This window comes from Macrotis lagotis, chromosome X (genome assembly GCF_037893015.1).
Source record: "Macrotis lagotis isolate mMagLag1 chromosome X, bilby.v1.9.chrom.fasta, whole genome shotgun sequence".
Classification (NCBI taxonomy): Eukaryota; Metazoa; Chordata; class Mammalia; order Peramelemorphia; family Peramelidae; genus Macrotis; species Macrotis lagotis.
This window is the reverse complement of record NC_133666.1, coordinates 677,515,341-677,536,813: the sequence shown is the minus strand read 5'-3', so window position 1 is coordinate 677,536,813 and position 21,473 is coordinate 677,515,341. Positions and strand designations below refer to the sequence as shown.

At 35.2% G+C, this 21,473-nt stretch overlaps 1 protein-coding gene across 6 annotated transcripts in view; it reads left to right on the top strand.

Moving 5' to 3' along the window:
• The window catches only part of MED13L (mediator complex subunit 13L), a 344,978-nt gene that overhangs the window by 209,899 nt on the left and 113,606 nt on the right, over positions 1-21,473 (top strand). For 4 of the 6 annotated variants that reach the window (XM_074205887.1, XM_074205884.1, XM_074205883.1 and 1 more), the window contains one exon: positions 3,201-3,284. The exons of 1 other annotated variant lie outside the window; for it this stretch is intronic. In XM_074205887.1, the coding sequence (XP_074061988.1) occupies positions 3,208-3,284 (77 nt within the window). In that variant the 5' untranslated portion in view covers positions 3,201-3,207. Of the gene's footprint in view, positions 1-1,947; positions 1,975-3,200; positions 3,285-21,473 lie in introns of all 6 variants that reach the window. One more of the 6 variants, XM_074205888.1, reaches the window with a different exon arrangement.

Sequence of the window (21,473 nt, the reverse complement as noted above, 5' to 3'; positions counted from 1 at the left end):
ATTTTTTTCTTTTTATCATGCTTGTCTAATCTGTAACTTAATAATGCATATTAGTGAGGGGCTCTTTTAACACTCAGGTGTAGTTAGCATAGTGCCATCTTCAAAAGAGAGCATTTGGAGAATTTCACTTTTCTTTATGGAATCCTTCCTCCTTTTTGTCTGTGCTGCCCATGATTTAGTGACTAGATACACTCCCTTTCCTCTCTCCTTTTCTATATAGTGAGAACATCATTGAAAAGAATTTTCCCTAGTTGTATTTTTTTCAAAGAATCTTGTGTGGATTTAATAACTTCACATGTGACTCTATTGGAGAATATTTAGGCTGATTGTTCTAGCAGGTCAAATTTGGAAAGTTTGTCAGAATGTGGTTTTTAACTTGTTTTCATGATCATATCTTTAGTATCATATATGAACCTTGCATTAGTTTTGGTATTTTCCCTTCCCTAAAGACTATTTAGAAACTCTTTACTAAACAAAAACAAAAAACCACTGCAGACTATCAACAACCATTGAGGCCAAGGAAGGGTAGCCAGTCAAGATAATTTAGGAAATAATGCCCCAAAAAACTTAAACCAGGAGTGATCCTCTGAGAGGAGCAGATGATCACCAGTCTCACATGGTGTAGAGCAGTGAAGCAGTAGACAGAGTCCAGAAGATAAAGTGCCTTTGGGGAGAGCAGTTTTATTTAAGCAGTGAGACAAAAATCAGAATAGATGTTTAAGGCATTGAGAAGCAATTGGGAGGAGAGGAAGTAGATGGAACGATTATAGAACTTCAGAAGAAGAGAAAGACAGAAAATGAAATATCCTGTATGTGGAATGTCAAGAGGTCGGATCTGGCCAGATTGGAGAACCCATGAAAGGAGGAACATGTGAGCCTTCGGAAGGCAAATTGTGAAGAGCTCTAAATGGAAGGGCCCCATGGAAGTTTTGGTAGTTCTTGAGCAGAGAGTGAACAGTCATTTTTAGGAAGGAAAAAGGAAAGACATTTATCTAGTGACTCCTCTGTGTCAGGCCCTGGACAAAGTGGTAGCATTTCTAAGAATGTCACAAATAATAAGACGTAACTTTATCCAAGTTATCTCATTTGATATTTATAACAATTCTGGTAGGAATTTACTGTTTAGGACTCCCATTTTGCCATTGAGGAAAGTCAGACCAACTGAATTACATAGGAGACTTACCCAGGGTCACCCATATACAAAATAACTGAGCTCAAATTTGAATTCAGGTCTTGACACCAGTTCTACTGTGCCACCTGGCTGCCTCTAAAAATCACATTTGATTCTCACAACTCTGGGAGGCTGGTTGAGCTAGCTGAGGCAGAGGTCAGGCTCTCTATTGTGCCACCTAGCTGCCTCTAATAATCACATTTAACTTTAAACTACTTAATTTGGCAGCTAGGTCTAGAGAAAATTGGTGACAGGTAGACATGCTATTCTAGTTTGGGTCCAGTAATAGAAGTGGGAAATGTGATGCAGGATTGAACTGGAATGATAAATAAGGAGATTTTCAAGGTAGAATTGGTTAGATTTGGTAGCAGATTGAATTAAGGGGTGTCCTATATTGAAAAGTTGAGATGAATCTGCGATTGTGAAATTGTGTGATTGGAAGAATAATATTCTCCTTGACAACCCGAGAAGTTGGGGTAAAGAATAAATGTGTAGTAACCAAAGTTAGTTTGGGAAATTTAAAGAGAAAATTATGGGATGTTCACTTGGAAATTTCCAGTTATCATTTAAGCTGGATGTAGGGCTTGAATTTCTGTAGAAAGAGGTCTGTACTTTTCCTGTGTTCATATCAAATTCTATAGGTTGTATCTTCCCCCCCCCCCCATAAATCTTCCTGTTTTTTTCCCTATCTTCCCCTTGTTCCCCCCCCCCCCCCCACTCCTGAATAAACTTCCTTTGAGCATTAATTAGGTTATTTTTCTTCTTTTCTTCCTTAGTCTCCCTAGAACAGGGCCCTGCTCATGGTAAGCACTTAATACATGTTTGTTGAATTGAACACAATAGTTTGTTTCTTGTCTTCCTTCCACCTCAGAGAAATTCACTCATAATACACAGACCTGTCAGTAAGTGAAAAATCTATATATCATCAGTAATATCATAACTTCATCACTACATCAAACTTAAGAATTCAGATTCAAGGATCATTGCTGATTTGTGGAGTAGTGATAATATCCTTTTGTTGACATTTTTAGGCAAAGAAATGTGATCTAGTGTCCACAACAGCTACTTGCCCAAGTGCACTGAATCTCAGACTGTATTATCAGCACATTATCACCATTTCCCTACTGTGTCCTTGACTGCCCTCAGCTTTCTGATATGAAATCAGAAAACAGCATTTGTGACTTTTATTAGTTGTAGTGTGGTGGTGGCTCCCAAACATCTTTCACACATGTGCTGTATGGTCATATTAGATTTAATTTATGTTTTGCTGTTTTCTCAGGATAGTCACGCTTTCACTCATGTTGCCCTTTCTGTAAACTCTTGAGCTTCCATATTAATTCATAATTTATTCTTTATGTGATCTTATTTAGTCAATGGTTCTTTTGGGTGATACTAAATAGATCTGCAAAGGAATGGAATATCTTAGAAGCTTAAGTATCACTAGAAGGCAGTGTTGGATAATCTTGAAATAGTAATATTGAATAACTTGTTTACCAATTGAAGTGGTAAAATAAAATCTTTGAGCCAATGACTAAAATATATAATGGTTTCCAAGTTTTATTCCTTCATCACTCTCCATGTTGTTTCATCTACACTATAAGATCTCACATGTATTTTAATCCAAAAATAATTCAGGTTGTATTAACCTCATACATAACTAAATAGATTGGAATGCTTTTGAGCGATTTTGAACAAGTGCAAGTCCTATTCACTTTTGAAATGAAGTCTGTGTGGTATTTTTTAAAATTTCTTCCTTACTATGATAAAGGCCCCCCCCCCCCCTCCACTTTTAAAAATTTATTTATGTTTATTTATGTTTTCCCTATGATAGGGTTTAGGGGCACTTTAGATTCTTTCAGAAAGGTACAGAACACAATTAGTCCCCTTGTAGTTAAAAGAGGGGTTTGAGCCAGCTTGCCTATTTAGTTCATTGTTCCTTCCACAATGAGTCTTTCTGTAGTTAAGGGTTTTAGGAGTGGTCACCTTATTGTTGAAGCCATAAAAAACCCTCCCTTTTGATTGCTTGTAGGTGCCTGATGGATAAAAACTTTGTCAGGATTGGTAAATGGTTCGTTCGGCCCTATGAGAAGGATGAGAAGCCAGTCAACAAAAGGTTAGTAATGTTTCCTTCTTGGCAGGCCAGGCCTGTCTGCTGGTTGGGGAAAAGAACTGATTATTCTTAAGTAGCTTTAATATCTGGGGGCCCGACAGGGTATTTCAGGGTCCCAGGATTTATTCTGCATTGGGCTGAGAAGGTGCGGTCAAATGTTGTGATACCTGTGACCAAGTCACTGAGGGCCCACCTTTGAAGAACTGGAATACTTTGTTAGAAGGAAAATATTCTATCCAAGCTTTTCTTCAAAAATTGGTTCATGATGCGTAGTGTTTTATTTCTTTTAATTTGAATGAATTGAATTCTTTTACTGTGATTAAAAAAATCTAGGTTAAAGCAAAATGATTGTTAATTATATCAGCCTCTTTTGCTCCCATTCATCTTATATCTGCTTCATTGTACCTGTCATTAAATTTAGTCAAATCTAAATTTGTAGGAAGAATCTTTCTAATTAAAATCTGAATTCAAATGAAAGAGGAAATTCATAGGAGGAGGCAGGAGATGGATTGTCCTTTCAGGAAACAGGAAATCAGCCAGTTTGACTTAAATGTAGAATACAAAGGCAGTAAAGTGAAATAAGCTTGATGAGTGGTTTGAAGCCTTGTGTGACAGGCTTTCAATAAAATGGAGAAGGCAACAGTGAGCTACCAAAGATTATTCAAGAGGGTAATGACATAGACTTTTGGTTGAAAAAGGTTGTTTTGGAAAGTATGAGAGAGATGAATTAAAGAAGAAAAAAATCTAGATTCAGGAAAAATCCATTTAATTCCCTCCACCTATTTGCTCTAAAATGGGAAAAAAATTGTTGAAGATATTCATTACATGTGCAAAATTCTTGTTTTTAGAACAGTTTTCTTTGCAAGGCAGTGGGGTTAAGTGGCTTGCCCAAGGCCATACAGCTAGGTAATTATTAAGCTTCTGAGGCTAGATTTGAACTCAGGTACTCCTGACTCCAGGGTCGGTGCTCTATCCACTGTGCCACCTAGCCACTCCTGAATGCCTTTTTCTTAAACTAAACATAAAATGTTAACATGAGTCACAGAATTTATGTTCAAAAGAGATCTCATGAACCAGGCAGTATAACCCCAGGACTCCCAGAAAACCACCAGGAACCTGCTCTGCCCCATAACTGACAAGCAGCCATGGCCCTCCTGGGGGAGCCTGCTATGAAATGGAATGGAGCCCCTTATCCTGCTCGGAGATGGCTGGAGGGATGAGGATATTTTAAATTGGATTTTCTAGAAGAAATTGTGGTGGAATGTGAATGTATTATTGATGAACGACCCAGTAATTGGGTGGATACTTTTTTCTTTTTGTTATACCTTTATGTTAAAAAGTGTCAAGTTGTGTCAATGAGCATGTTCCTAAAAAAGGCATAATCATTTGGTAGAATTCTGAATTAGAGTAATATTAGTTGTGTTAAGATTTCCTGATGTATATGACATTTTATTTTTTGAATTTTTCAATTTTTCCCCAATCTTGCTTCCAATATATGACATTTTAAACATTGAAAGAATTTCTGCTTGAAATAAGTATTTTTTGTTTGAAAAAAAACAGTGTATAGTAGTTTCTAAGTGCAAAAGAGACTTAGATAAAAATGATAAGTATTTTTTAATTATTTCTTTCTCAGCATTAGTTTTTATTAATTTTTTAAAACAAAACTTTTGAAGAAATCTAGGAGATATTTAAGCAAACTATTTAAAACTTTAAAAAGCACATGTATTTTAAAAAATACTTTCTGAAAAACATCAATTTAATAAACAAGAAAGTATTGAAATTCACAACAGTTTCTAGCACTAAAAATTAATTGGTGCTTGATTTACTTTGTATAAAGAGTACTTGATATATTGGTGAGGGTCATTATTTGAATCCTAAAATTTATACTCTGTCTTTTACTTTTAGCCTAAAAAAATTTGCTTTGTGTTGACCAAAAATTGTTGCCTTACTAGTTTGAGATCTTTTTTCCTTTAATCCTTCCTGCATAGCAGGTGGTATTAAAACCTAAATCAGTATAATTATCACTTTGCCTTATGTTTTTGTTATTATCTTTCTAGTCTTGTTTAAGAAGGTTAAAAATTGATCCTATTTTCAATTTTTTAGTATAGATTATTCTGATCACTTTTAATAACAAGGACCTTTACACAATAATATCCTCTTGCCACAATATAGTTTTTATATATTTTTTGAATTTTCTATAGATATATCTTTTATCCTCTGATTATACCTTTATATACAACCAAACATGAAATTACTGCTAGGCATTGACTTTCATAATTGAATTTTTCTTAAAATCAGAACCTTAAGAAACCAGTTTTGAAGGACTTTAACAGTTTCTCAAAAATGGATTATCTTATAACTTACTTATGAAAACAGTCAAAGAAGGCCAATTTTGGACAGAAAGGAGACTTTATCATTGAAAGACCAGGACAACCAAAGGCAAATAACAAAGAACTTAAGAAAAATATCACTATCAATCATCTGAAATTTGAAAAACTGATAGCCACTGAACTTCTTGGTACATTTCTCCTCCTTCATAGGATTAACTCCTTGTTTACCTGTTATTTACTTCATATTGCTCTGTAGCTCAAGCATAAAAATTAATAAAAATTAAGATTTTTTTTCCCCTTTTTTGGGGTTAAGAAATTACTTCTGCCAAAGTCTATTGTACCTGTCACCTACAGTGACTATCCTTGTTCTGAGAAACTGAGAGGTAAGGTAACATGAGTCATATGGCCATAATATATATATGAAATAGGACTTGGATTCATGTCTTTTTTTAAAACTTAGTTTTATTATTAAAATTCCATATTCTATTCTGTTTTCTCTTCCCTCCTGCTTCCTTGAGAAGGCAAATAATTTGATCCAGATTATAAATGTTCAGTCTTGAAAAACATTTCCATGTTAGCCAAATTGCAAAAAAGAAAATAGACTACAAAAACCCCAGAAATGATAAAATAAAAACTGCATTCAGTCTACCCCAGTTCTTTAGACGTTTTTACTAATTCTTTTGAAATTGTCTTGGATAGTTGTATTGCTGAGAATAGCTAAGTCATTCATAATCATCTCCTGACTCTGCTTATTTCATTTTATATCAGTTCATGTAAGTCAAGTTTTTTCCTAAAACATCTTCCTCAGCTTTTCATGACATAATCTCAATCATATACTATAACTAGCTCAGCCATTTGCCAATTGATGGATATGCCCTCAATTTCCAATTCTTTGCCACCACAAAGCTGCAACTACATATTTTTGCACCTCTTGATGTTTTTCTTTTTTCTACAGATTTAGGAGTGGTTGTGCTGGGTCAAAGGATATCCATGATTTTATCAGCATAATCTATATCTTTTGACTTCCTTCCAAATCATTCTCCAGTATGGTTGGATTTGATCACAACTCCAACTACAATATGTTAGTTTCCCAGATTTCTCCATTTGTACCTCAGAGTTGCTTTAATTTGCATTCCTCTATTCCATAGTGATTTAGAGCTTTTTTCATATAACTTTGGGTGCTGCTTCTAGAAGCTGACTGTTGAATTCATGACACTGAGGATTTTTTTTTTTTAGTTTCTTTAGACTGTCATTACTACTTCATGTTGCTTTTCTGATTTTTTTCTCATTGACATTTTCCATTGATCTTCATACTTACCCTATGAAGTTTATATTATAGCTTAGGAAACTGGATTTCTAAGAGGTTAACTTCCTTCCCAGGTTCTCCCAGCTTAATGAAACTAAGAAGCCTGAATTTGAAGATTGATTTGCTGATCCCTCCCTTATCCCTATCCCCCCATCTTATACCAGTCTTCAGGGCTCTCTATTTCTTAAGGCCAAGCCAAAATTTGACACTCCTCCCTGTTACAAATCTATACAGGATTTCTTCACTATAACACATTTTTGACTCATTGCTTTCCTTTCTTGCATCTATTTCTTCCTTATTTCCTTTTCATTTTGGAAATCCTCCTGATTCTTCATTTTTTACCAACTTGATGAAGTTTTCCATCTTTTATTGTCTGTAACATATTTTTGACTTTCCCAATCACTCTGTAAATGCCATTCTATTTTTTAAATATTTTGTAATTCTGTAAATTCTGTGAGCTTTGTTTCTTTAAAATAAAGTGTAACCTCTACAGTGGCAGTGTGTAGGTCATTTTGCCTTATCTCCCTGAGTTTGAACCCAGACTGATCATCATGATCAGTGAGCAGAGACCTAAGCTCTGGATCACTGACATGTCTAGGTGTGTGCCTTCAAGAAAGTCACTTAGCCTCTAGGATTCTCATTTTCTTCAGCTGTAAAATCTTGGCAGTGTTAGCTATAATCCTTCTCTCATAGGTTGTTGTGAGGATCAACAAGAATAATGGATATAAAGTGCTTTCTAAAATTTTAGGTATGTTTCAGTGTCATTTATCATAGGAAGGAGTTACTCAGTGTTGGTATAAATGATGGTGACCTTTAGAATATAAATGCAAAAGTAGATCCCAGACTTCATAATCCCTTCAGAATACACCAAATAGTTTAAATATACTTTATTGTTTAAAAGGATGTAGTTTCAGGGGCAGCTAGGTGGCGCAGTGGATAAAGCACCAGCCCTGGAGTCAGGAGTACCTGGGTTCAAATCGATCTCAGACACTTAATAATTACCCAGCTGTGTGGTCTTGGGCAAGCCACTAGACCCCATTTGCCCCGCAAACAAATAAACAAACAAACAAACAAACAAACAAACAAATAAATAAATAAAAAGGATGTAGTTTCTTAATTCATTATTCCATCTTTTAACATTTGTATCATTTATATACTGACAAGGAATATATCCCTGTAAATTTAATCATTTTAGAAAGCTTAGATTTTTTCCAGCTGTAGCACATGAAAAATTTGAAAGGTTTTTTTAATTTAAGTATGAGTGGTTGTACACTTCCAGTTTTTACTGTAGGTACAGCATTCCTTGCTTGAAAATATATTTTATCTCATAGAGGGTAACTTCTTCCTTGCATTACTGTATTATGAACAACAGTTCTAATGACACAAATAATCTTGACACATTTTGTGATCGCTTCATAGTCACGGTCATTGCATATTGTTTCTGCTGCTGATTTACTTATTGTCCCCATTCTGAAACAATATCACATGCAATTATCTTCCTTAAGGAGGGAGTATTGGAGCATTAGAATTTCCCAGAAGCACACCTCGATCAAGTCCTCAAGAAGCATTAATTAAGCAGAAGGCATTTGCTGTCTTTTTTTTTTTTTTTTTTGGTTTTTGCAAGGCAGTGGGGGAGTGGGGGTTAAGTGGTTAAGTGGCTTGCCCAAGGCAAGGTGTTGGACTGGTCCAACATATCAAGATGCAATTAATCTCTCCTTGTTCTTAGTGAAATCTGCCTGTACCCATTAATTCCGAGGCTGAGTTAAGCACATGTTTGTTTTTTTAAATAGGTGAATAGACGGTTATTTCTTTACTATAAGAATCTCAATAATTATTTCTCTTCATTAGCAATAAATTGTACCTTTTTTAGAAGTATAATTCAGTTTTTAATTGCAATCTTCTGTTTTGAAAATGAAATCCTGATCTTGTTAGTGTAATTAATTCCATTACTTTCAGAGCTGCTATGGTCCATCTATTATAGTGGTTCTTTATCTATTTTTTGTTCCAGACCCTTTTTGGCAAAGTGGTGAAGTAAGAAAAATATGAATGGATTTATTACTTCCCAAGACCAGGTTTAGCTCTCTTGGAACATTTTAAATCAAAGACATGGTCTTAAGTATAGGAACATAATTCAAAGATAGCAACATATATCACTTTAACTTGTACTTTTTCAGAGCTTTTGATAATACTGTATATTATAAGCAATAATTTATGGAGTACCATATTAACTTATTCAACTTCCCTGCAATTGATTCCCCTTATCTAGAGTTATCTCTAATTCATATTTAGTTCTTAGGGACATATAAATTCATTTGCTTTTCAGGTATTATGATTCTCATAAACATAGCATTACTATTAATGTCAAAATATTTTCTGTGTTTTGGGGAATTTGTGAGCAATGATATCTATTATCAGTGTTGATAACTCAGATATGGTTGGGAGCTGTGAATAAGATTTGAGTAATGAGTATCCAACTGGTCATTTTTCAAGTAAGTTAGACTATTAAAGGAAGAAAGAAATGTTGTTGTAGTGTTCACAAATTCACTAATATGTATAAAAGCTTCTTTGATTCTCCGTGATTTGGTCTCAGCTTCAGAATAGCATTTCTCTTGGTTCTTCGGGAAGTGTCATTTGGGTGTGTTTTAAGTTGGATGACTGACAGACAGAACTGATGCCCTGTGTTATAATACTTCCATTCCTAGATAATACAACCTTTCTTTTTCTTTTTAAAAGGCATTCTGTTAGTCTTTTTTTTTTTTTTTTTTTTTTTTTTTTTAGGTTTTTGCAAGGCAAATGGCTTGCCAAAGGCCACACAACCAGGCAATTATTAAGGGTCTGAGAGCAGATTTGACCTTAGGTACTCTTGACTCCAGGGCTGGTGCTTTATCCACTGTGCTACCTAGCCACCCCTCTGTTAGTCTTTACATTGTTTCCATGGTATGCACTGATCTCAGTTGAATGTGATGTGAGAGAAATCGTATCCTTAAGGAAAGAAAAATAAAGTAAGGTTTTTTTTAATAAAAGGTTTTTTTTTAAATCTTATTTGATCTTCCTGCTTTCTCTCATTGTGAAATGAGGAGAAAAAAAGGCATTTCCCTCAAATAATTGTGCCTTTTCCCCCTTTTCTCATGTATCAGTCAGTCTGTGACTCAAAGCAGAATGATCTAAGAAAGAATCCTTTTCAGGTGGAAAAGAAATGTTAGGAAAACTAGATATCAATTCACTTTGTTTGTACCCATATGTTAGGCGCTATGAAGACATGTATGCCAACTATAGACAGAGTCCATGCAAAGACTGGTGTGTGGTTTACAATTACTGTGTTATAAGGGGAAGAGCAGCTTAATCATCACTATTGATCCTGGAGAGAAAGAGGTGAAAAATTAAAAAAAAGCTGGTATATGTGTTTTTGCCTGTGTGTGTGTGTGTGTGTGTGTGTGTGTGTGTGTGTGTTTGTATCCATCCTTTCTTCCTTCTATCTATCTATCTATCATCTATCTATCTATCTATCTATCTATCTATCTATCTATCTATCTATCTATCTATCTATCTATCTATCTCCCTATCCATTCTTTTCCAGTTGCATTGCTTAGTACCATAGGACCATGGGTCACTTATTAAACCACTAGTCATTAATCTTTTTTTTTTTGACTGGGGTTTAAATCATACTAAGGTCTCCATAGATACTTTACTGAGCAATGGAAGGATCATCAGTCACAAAGGCCATCTCAACTAAGCACAAGTTCCTCAGAGTCTACCATGCCAGACAAACTGGCATTATAGTTTAGGAAGTTGATGGTATATGCCTTCTGAGGATATGGAGAGACCCATCACTATTTGTCTGGTCACATTGTTGTAAACTCCTTTGAAATAAAGTAAAAGAAAATGGCCTTCAGTCCCTTCTGTGACTTCTGTCACCACTGCAGGGTAGTGAAGAGAAGTAGATGGCATGTAGTAGCATATGACTTTTAGACGGCTTAGAAACATTAACTTAGCTATTATTACGTATGAAATACCTATCCATTAGTCACTCACTACTGAAGGAATCAAATCTTTTTAGTCTTGGTATGATTTTTAGTATCTAAAAATAGTAGAAGACTAAAAGGAAATTGTTGGTATGGGGTTAGAATTTCTTTCAATTTCTTTTTGGAATTCATCTTCTTAGGCAACAAGAAACGTAATGATCAAGATAAACATTTGCAGTAAGACTTTCTTGAAAATAAATTTCAGTTCATTAACCATCTTTTGCTGAAATATGAAAAGATCTTTAAATTTGACTGGAATGCAAAATTTATATATTTCAATCTGAAGAACTTTGATCTACAAAGAATTGAGAATAAAGTTCACTTGAAGGATGATTGAGAGAAGCATTTTGCGTATGATTAGAGAGTAACACATTTATCATTAAGGAATTTATGAAGGAAAAGGGCAACAAAAGGTATTTTCAAAGATGTAAGTGGGAAAAAAAGTAACTGGTCTGTCTAAGTGGTGAGAATAAGGAGAAACTGTTGAATGTTGTCCATTGGCATCATTCCTATACCAGAAGAAAATGAGAGGGGCCTTATCAGGTTAAGTGAGTCCTCCATAAAGTTAGGGAAAATTTTCCACAAAACACCCTGACTCAGGGTGGTCAGACAGTTGAGTTGCATTCTGAATCATTGGTGGATCCAAACCCCCTCTGCATCATCCACATTGATGAGCTCACAGATGTATTGAGGTAAACCTTGTTCTCTTCTATGGATTTTAGTCATGAGTTCTTTTTTTAAAAGGTAGTTTATGATATATCGAAACATTCAGAATTCCATGAACACTTGCCTTTGGGAGTACTTTGGTGAATTATTACCAGTGAAATCTCTATAATGTTTGTGCTATTTTTTTCCTTGTAAATTCATTTATTGGCACAGTATAAAAGGATAAACTAAAGCCCTGCTGTGCTGCTAATTAGATTCGTGAGTACTAGTCTTTGAAATGCCTGCCAATGAGTGTAGTCACTTACTGTATCAGTAATGAATTTGCATAGGTCATTTATAAGTAGTTGGAGGTCCTTTTTTTTTTTTTTTAGCATTTTCTTAGGCATTGTTTTGTTACTTGTCAAAATTTTCTTAGGCTGTTTACAAATAATCTTTTTGAAACTACATCAAAAATTGAAAATTCAACACTAAAACCATAGAGTTGGGACAAAATATCTTGCTTCTCTTGAGTTCCAGACCTAAAGCTCAATATCTAATTATTATTATTAATGCAGAGAAATGTATTTCTTGTCTTAATTTAAGGAAATGTGTACTGATTAAAGTAACTTGAATTGTGATGGTCAGAGAGCTCCTAGAATCCTCGAGCTAGAAGGGAACTCTGTAGCTTTCTAACTCAGCTTCTTTTCCTGAGGAAGAAAGGGGAGCTTTACCCCCTGCTTCTGTTCCCAGTCTGTAAGGCTTTCTTTTGAAACCTCTGCATTTAGAGAAACCCTTATCTGAAAAACTACTCTACTGTTCTTAATATCACAGTCTCTTTGTTTAATTGCTGTGGACATTCAAGATCACTTACTCTGACATTCTCATTTTGCTGAGGAGGAGCTCAAGGTCAGAGATTAACTGATTTCTCCAACATCCCACAGTCAGCCTGTAATAGAATCAGGCTTCTAATCCCCCAACTATGCTTTTCACTTCCCATCTGTTGACTTTGTTTTTCCTTTTTCCACAATTCTCTTCAGGATCTCAATTTCTCTTTAGATTTTTCGAGGCAATGGGGTTTAAGTGGCTTGCCCAAGGCCACACAGCTAGGTAATTATTAAGTGTCTGAGGTCGGATTTGAACCCAGGTATTCCTGACTCCAAGCCAGTGCTCTGTCCACTGCGCTGTCTAGCTGCCCCAGGATCTCAGTTTCTTTACCTGTAAAATGGAAAGGTTGGACAGATGATCTCTCTTGTCTTTATCAAATCAAAATCTTTTGGTCCTAGGATCTTCCCTTTATACTGAATATTTCACATTAATGCTTTCCAGTGACCCCCCCCCCCCAAAAAAAAAGACACTAACTCAAAACTAGTTTTATATTATTCTTGTGGTGATGATATTCATTGTAAACAACTTGAGGAGTTCTTTTACTTCTGATTTTTTTTGTTTTTAGCTTTTTCAAGGCAGTGGGGTTAAGTGGCTTGCCCAAGGCCACATTTGAACTCAGGTACTCTTGACTCCAAGGCCAGTGCTCTATCCACTGCGCCACTTAGCCACCCCTTTACTTCTGATTTTGAGAGAATACTTGCATCATCATTGTTGACAAAAGCAAATGTGCCAAAAATTGATTGTGTCAACCAGTGCTGATATACTTCTTTTTGAAGTATGTTTTTATCCTCTGCAATTAGTTGAGTTTTGTTTGACCTGTTTATTTTGCAATTTTGACATGAATTCAAATTTTTAGACTAAGGAAAATTAGGATGAATTTTAGGAGAATATGAAGATCTATATACAATATCTACTAACCCAGTCAAAATGGAGGAATTTCAGATTTAGAAGGAACCTTAGCAATGTTCACCATAAGCTCGTTCTTTTGCTAATTTTGTCAGTTTAATTTGAATCCAATTCAGAGCTATAAAAACATTGTGAATAGTCTTTGTTTTATACACTTATACTGTAAGATCAAAGAAGAAACCTCGAAGCCATTATTAACATTTTCTGTTCATTTAGGATTTATTGAGTGCATACCATGGGTCAAGCATCTGAGTACTGATAGAGATATCTTTAGGGACATTCGTGCTTGGTTTGCAATAAACCCTGTTCTAATATTTTCATAGGATCATAGATTTAAAACTCGAAAGGGGCCATTGGGTCCAATGCCCTCATTTTACAGATGAGGAAACCAAGACTTCAGGAGCATAAGTGACTTGCCCATAGTCACTCATCTAGTGAGTGTCTGAGGCAAGATTCAATGAAAAGCAGGTCTTTCTGATTCCATTTCCAGCACTTTGTGCATGGTGTTACCTCACTGCTTTCCTGTTATATATGTTAACAAAATTATTCCTTATTAATAAAGGATCCAAATATGTAATCAAAAGTAAGAAATTGTTTTCTTTGCAAATCCTCTCCAAGTAGTGCTGCCTGTGGTTGTATGAACTTCAGAAACATGCTTGCACCCTGAACAACAGAGCTGAGCAGTCCATTAGCAGAGATGTCCTTGTTTTACTCAAGGGTTCTACTCATGAGTGGTAAAGAGAGAGAAACCCACAGCACTGGGACTTACTTAAGCCTTCTCTATCAAAGAAAGGAGTTTGGGCTCATTGACCTTTGAGTTATTTCCATCCCTAAGTGGATGATCTATGAAATGACATTCCTTCTCTTTAGAAAGAACTGTTAAATGGAAAGTATCTTGTCCCCTATCTCATCTCAGCTGACCTTTAGGACAGAGTGAGGCTTTTTCCCTTTCCAGATCAACAAAAGATGATCATTGATGAAATTTTGTGACTTAAGTCACTAAACAGACATAGCTGACTTTAAAAGACAGATTTCCTTTGTTCTATACCAACTAGCCAGACCTGGACATGCTACATTGCTTGAGAGTAAGATTTTCTTTTAGAATTCAAAATTGTTCAGATCATATCTCCATCTAAAATATGTGTAAGGAAGGATTGATTTCAAATTCTAAATGATATTCTTTTGCATTATCAAAGTGAAAGCTATAATATATATGGAGTGATGAAACTGCTTAGTAATCTGACCAAATCAATTCATAACATAAAACTGAAGGAAGATAAAAATAATGCAGGCTATACTTTCTTATTTGATATAGCATGAATGTTAATTCAAAGAGGATTATTTTACAAGGATGGCTCATTCAGGATATTTCTCCTTGAGGCAATGTTTAAATTAATATGTAATGTGACAGTAGATGGTACCATGTAAGTCACTTTATGAAATAGAGAAAACTATACCTTACTTTGTAGGATGATGCGTTTGTTTTGGGTAGAATTTTGGTGAATAACTAAAAATTAATGAAGCAAAATAATATAGAATATGAACAGGCAGCAAGCACTTATTGAACAACAACAATGTATCAAGGATAATTAACGATACCATCATGAATTAGAGCACTGTGCTAGGAACCACAAAGATTTATCATTTTGAGTTCAAATTTGACTTCATATGTTTCCCAACTGCATTACCCTGGGGTCACAACTGAAATGACCCAACAACAATTCACTGCTTCTAATTTGAACTGCTTGCCTCAGTTTCCTCATCTATTACAAGAGCTTGAAAAGGAAATGGTAATCAGACAGGACTACATAGAGGCAATGTGCTAAGCATGGAGGATACAAAAACAAACAAAATGAAAGACAGTTCTTCCCTTAAGGAGTTTGTATTCTAATGAGGGAGGATCCCATGCAATAGCAAGCTGAAAAGTATTAGGGAATGGGCAAGAGTAGTGTCTCTGGACTGGCTCAGTAGCATGGTGTTGCAAGTCTGCAAAAGAGCTCAGAGGTACTCCCTCCTGGAAGAAGGGGCCCAGCATGGTGAGGAATGTTCCAGGGTGAGAAGACCTCAAGCTCTGAGAAGGATCAGGGTGAGATTGGCAGTTGAGGCATTTTGATGGAAAGACCAGAAATCAAAGACAGAGCCAAATCAAAAAAGGAACGAACAAATGTTACTTTTCTCTTCCTTGATTCTTCACCAACTTAAATAGAAACCTGTGCTTGAAATTTTTACTATTTTCAGATTGACCACAGGCTGATTAATTTTTCAGGCCACAACAACTTCTTCTTCAGTTTTTTTTTGCAAGGCAATGGGGTTCAGTGACTTGTCCAAGGCCACACAGCTAGGTAATTATTAAGTGTCTGACACCAGATTTGAACTCAGGTACTCCTGACTCCAGGGCCAGTGCTCTATCCACTGTGCCACTTAGCCACCCCAGGCCACAACAACTTTTGAAAAACATTGACCATGTTGTGGGATGGTTGGAATCTGTATGATTAGAAGAAATAAAAAAAGATAAAGTTTATAGCTGCTCTAATATCTGTTTGCTATTCCTAGTTCCACAAACCACAACAAGGGAACTGCAGATCTTACATGCATTGATCATTTATTGTAAATTCAATCCAATAAGAAAATAAGCTGTTCTGTGATAATAATGATTTGAGTCTGTTTAGATGCTTCTTGTACTAGTGTTTTAGCTTTCATGATAAAGTCTTAATTAGCTGTGAAATTAAGTATTTTGGACTATTAATGTCCATTCAAAATTTTAATCCCTTTTAAGAAGAGAATTTTAAATTGTTAGAATTTCAGAATTAGAAGGAACCTCAGCAGCGATCTAAAACAATCCATGCTTGATAATTAATTTCCCCCATAAGTGGTTATCCAACCTATGCTTAAACATTTTTGGGGGAGAGAGAACCCCCTGCTTACAGTGGCAGGCCAGTCCTATTTTTTTGAAAGCTTTAATTATAAGATTTTATTCTGATGTCAAGATCAAATAGAGCTTTTTATTTTGAAACAAAATAGAACCACAAAAACCCACTCCAATAGTTTTGTCATGAAAACCCCAAATGGGGTCACAAAGGGAAGGTCATACCTGAAATGAATAAATCATAACTCACTGCTTCTAATTTGATGTCTTTGGGCCAAAGAGAAATCTAACCCTTCTTGCTTATTTTAAACACTTTCAAATACTTAGAATTCTAGGATCATAGATCTATCTTGTAGCTGGAAAGGACCTTATAGGCCTTACATAAATTTTGTCATTTTACAAATGAGGAAAGTAAGGTACAGCGAAGCTGTGATTTGCTCAGGGTCACAGGTAATGTGTGTCTGAATTGGGACATGAAACCTTCTCCTCCTCCTCCTCCTCCTCCTCCTCCTCCTTCTCCTATCAACCACAGACAACTCTGTTAAAAACTGACAACTTAGAAAGACAGAGTGGAGTTAATTAGTTAAGCCTAGTGCTTCAAAAACATATATAAAAACTTCTTGCTTTGCTGAATCACATTTATGCCTTAATGTAGTTGTAGCTTGATTGTATTGAGTAATGAATATTCAAAATGGTAGACAAGAAAGTCTATTTGTCCTTCAAACAAGCAATAGGAATAGTATTTTCAAAATAATTTGAACATGTAATTAGAAGCAATCTTAGCTTGATTAACATTAAAACCACTAAAGTATGGAAGATGTAAACCTGCAAATTAATTGTCTAAGTTTAAGAAGCCATTTTCAAAAGAGACATGAAAGCTGAGTTACTATAACAATGGAGAGAGTTTCTCTCTGATTGATTTGACTTAGAGATCCAAGGTAATAATTCATTGCATTTAAATATCATTCTTAAACATTAATTTAAACATAATAATAATAATGATGATGTTACTTTTTTTGAAAGATAGGGAATTTAAAATGCATCTTGACTGCCCTTTAAGACTACTGTAAAGTGATAATGCAATCATTTGATGTTGTGTTGAAAAAAATCCATTTCTTAAATGGCACAATTAGTATTTACTGATCGAAAATATCCTTTTCATCTTTCTGAATCACCTTATGTTTTAGATTGACTTCTACAACTTTTCCTTTTGACTATTGAGAATGAAAGACTTTATCCATTTTGTTTTGAAATTCTAATCATGCATACACTTTACTGTATCCAGAATAATTCTTCATTTTTTTATTTATGGCCAGTGGCAACAAAGGGTTGCTACAGAGTCTGAACTTGATCAGGTCAAGTTCAGCCTTGAGCTTGAAACTAGTTCTTTTGGTTTATAAAAAGGTTTAAATATTAAAAAGAAACATCATGGCAATGGTCACATAATCATTTCTAAACTTGATAGGAAATAATAATGGAAAACCAGAGTTTTAAGATATTAATTCATGGAATTTCAGAATTAAAATGACTCCATTTAAATCATACCTGAAAAAAAGAATCTCATCTACAAATGATTATCCAGTCTTTGTTTGCAAACCTTCTGGAGCGGAAACCATTTAATAGTTGCCCATTCTCCTTTTGTTTCTCCTCTGATAGATTTCCTCAAAATTATATTAAATTCATGCTTGTGCTATTTACGCCTGATCCTAGAGCTTTCCCAAGGGGCCATGTCTATCTTCATATTTTACTTTTATTATAAATAAGCAAATAAAGTTAAATAAATAAATGAAATTTGAGAGTACATAGTGAAGTTGCAATATCAGTAGAAGACAAACTGTTGGATTGCTTAAAATATTTATGTTGGTGTGCATGTGTGTGTGTGTGTGTGGGGGGGTGCACATCTGTAATCCTAGCTCCTCATGAGTTTAAAGTTGATAAATCCATTCAGTTTCCTAATTTTAATTTAATTTAATTTTAAGCTGTACCCTTGTTTGAAATTAGTGTAGTAGGGCTAAAAATGAAGGAATTGAAACTCTTTTGATGGAATGTAAGTGTCCCTGAGAGTGAGCCCCTTGCTTGTTCACCCTGGATGGGAAGGATCAGTATTTTAAAAAAAAGTTAGACTACAATTTGAGAAAAAGAGATATTAGAGTTCAAGAGTCTTCTCCCTTCTCTTACTTGAAAAAGTCTTGTAAGAGTGGTTTATAACTCTGTATAATCTCTTAGGGGAAAATTTGGCAGTTATTTAAAGAACAGCACTCTATAGAAGCCTGCAAGAAAAAAGAAATGACTGCTCTGCCAGCATGGTCAGCCTGAAGCATGCAAGTACTAAGGAAAATTAGGCAAATTTTTAATTCAAAATATTTTTTTTCATTTAATTTCATGTTCTTGGCTAGATTTACAATAATTTTTAACTCGAATTTAAAAAGATTTGTCAGATTTTCTTTTTACACTTAAATGAGTTGGGCTAAGCCAACCATTCACTATTATTCTTTTGTGTATCTATCTAACAGACCTTATGAGAAAGAATTTATAAATGCGTATTGAGAAAGTCATTAGAGGAGTTCTTGTGTCTGTCAACACTTGAAAAAATTTTCCCTTTTTTAAAAAAAAAACTCATACTAACAGTATTTAATTTGGTTCATGTTTAAAAGGTAAAAATCAATTTTGAAAGTAAGCTGTAATTATCTAGAAATTCAATGTGTCAAATGGTATTAGAATACAGAGAAAAAATTAGAATTGAGAATTCAATTTTCTGCTGAATTTAGAACTTCCATTGTGCACCCAGGTCTTTAAGCACTCTTAACTAGTCATAAGATTCATTTGAACAGAATATTAATACAGAGTATTTTGGTATAAGGATAATTTTAAGATGTTGAGAGAAAGGCTGGGATTTGAATTCTGCACTCTTCAGAAGGTTCAGCATTCAAGCTTTCTCTTTTCTCTTCTCCCCCCATCATATACGACAGAGTGTAATTCTGGGCCATTTGAAAGGGGTGCTGGAGGAAGTGTTTGCTTGGTGACCTAGTGAAAGAGTGTTACAGTGTTGGAAACCTTGCTATGTCCTCTGGACTGGATCATGGATAGAGTGCTAGTTACAGTGGGGGTCAAGAGGACTTGTGTGGTCATGGGTTTTTCTGAACCTGGGTGCCCCCTATCTGTAAGGGGGAGAGAAATATAAAGAGTCTTTATTTTGTTATTACACTGTTGTTCAGTCCTTTAGGGGTGTATGACTTTTTGTGATCCCATTTGGAAGTTTCATTGGTGTGGTTTGCCATTTCTTTTTCAATCTCATTTTACAGATGAGGGAACTAAGGCCTGTGCAGCTTTTTGCAGCTAGCTTCGAACTTATGATTTCTTTATTCCAGGCCTTGTGCTTTATTCACTGTACTATCTAGCTGCCTTTTTCTATTAATATTACTACTGTTGAAATATTGATAGTAACTTATTGCATTAAATTCCTTTTATTTCATCTGATTCTAGGTCAATTCCTGTGAAATCATTAGTTTTAAGAGGCAATTTTTTTGAGGGGGCTAGACAATGAGGTTAAATGACTTTGCCCAAGGTCACACAGCTATGCAATTATTAAATTTCTGAGGTTGGATTTGAACTCGGGTCCTCCTGACTCCAGGTCTGGTACTCTATCCACTGTGCCACCTAACCACCCCAAGAGGCAATTTTTTAAAGCATACATACATACCATATATTCAGAAAAATCATAGTACTGAATTATATTCAATTCAGTAATTTATTTTTTGAGTCTATGGATTGATATTGATGTTGTAGTAAGTTGTTATTGGCTATTTATAGTAGGAAGAACAGTCCTGAAGTCAGTAGGACTATTTGGGCCCCAGCTCCCTAACCTTTTTTTTTTTTTTAGGTTTTTGCAAAGCAAATGGGGTTAAGTGGCTTGACTAAGGCCACACAGCTAGTCATTATTAAGTGTCTGAGACCAGATTTGAACCCAGGTACTCCTGACTCCAAGGCTGGTGCTTTATCCACTATGCCACCTAGCTGCCCCTCCCTAACCTTTTGTACTGTAATCTTGACAAGTTAGTTTTTAACCTATTTGAACTCAGTTTTACCATTTTAAAAATGGACAATAATTGCTTTACTTGCCTTACCAAGATTTTTTGTTGTTGAGTCATTTCATTTACATCTGAATCATTGTGCCCTATTTGAGGTTTTCTTGGAGTGGTTTGCATTTCCTTCTCCAAATCATTGTACAGATGAGGACACTGAGGCAAACAGGGTGAAATGACTTGCCCAGAGTTTAGTAGAAGTGTCTGAGGCTGGATTTGAAGTCTTGAGAATGAGTCTTCCTAATTCCAAGTCCATTGCTCTATCCACTGGGCTGCCTACCTGCCCTATAAGATGTATGTTGTATGTTAGTGACTCAGCACACATACACAAGGTACAGATCACAATCTTACCAGCTTCATTGAATGTCATCACAAAAGATCCCAGAAGACAAGGTGACAGAAGTGATTGAAGGACACACAAGTGGCTAAACCCAAACCCACATCAACTTGCCTCTTTCTCTTGTCTAGGCACAAATATGTTTATTTCTTTTTTAAAACATCGGTATTTTTTTGAAAGATTTTATTTATTTTGAGTTTTACAATTTTTTCCCCTATTCTTGCTTCCCTCCCCCCACCCCCCACAGAAGGCATTTTGTTATTCTTTACATTGTTTCCATGCTATACATTGATCTCAGTTGAATGTGATGACAGAGAAATCATATCCTTAAGGAAGAAAAAATAAAGTATGAGATAGTAAAATTGCATAATAAGATAATTTTTTTTTACCCTAATTTGAAGGTAATAATCCTTGGTTTTTGTTCAAAGTCCATAATTTTTTCTCTTGATACAGATGGTATTCCCCATTGCAGATGGTCCAAAATTGTCCCTGGTTGTTGCAATGATGGAATGAGCTAAGTCCCTTAAGGTTGATCATCACCCCCATGTTGCTCTTAGGGTGTACAATGTTTTTCTGGTTCTGCTCATCTCCCTCAGTATTAGTTCATGCAAATCCTTCCAGGCTTCCCTGAATTCCCATCCCTCCTGGTTTCTAATAGAACAATAGTGTTTCATGACATACATATACCACAGTTTGTTTAGCCATTCCCCAATTGAAGGATATTCACTTAATTTCCAATTCTTTGCAGCCACAAACAGGGCTGCTATAAATATTCAGGGTATAGATCTCATAGTAGTATTGCTTGATCAAAGG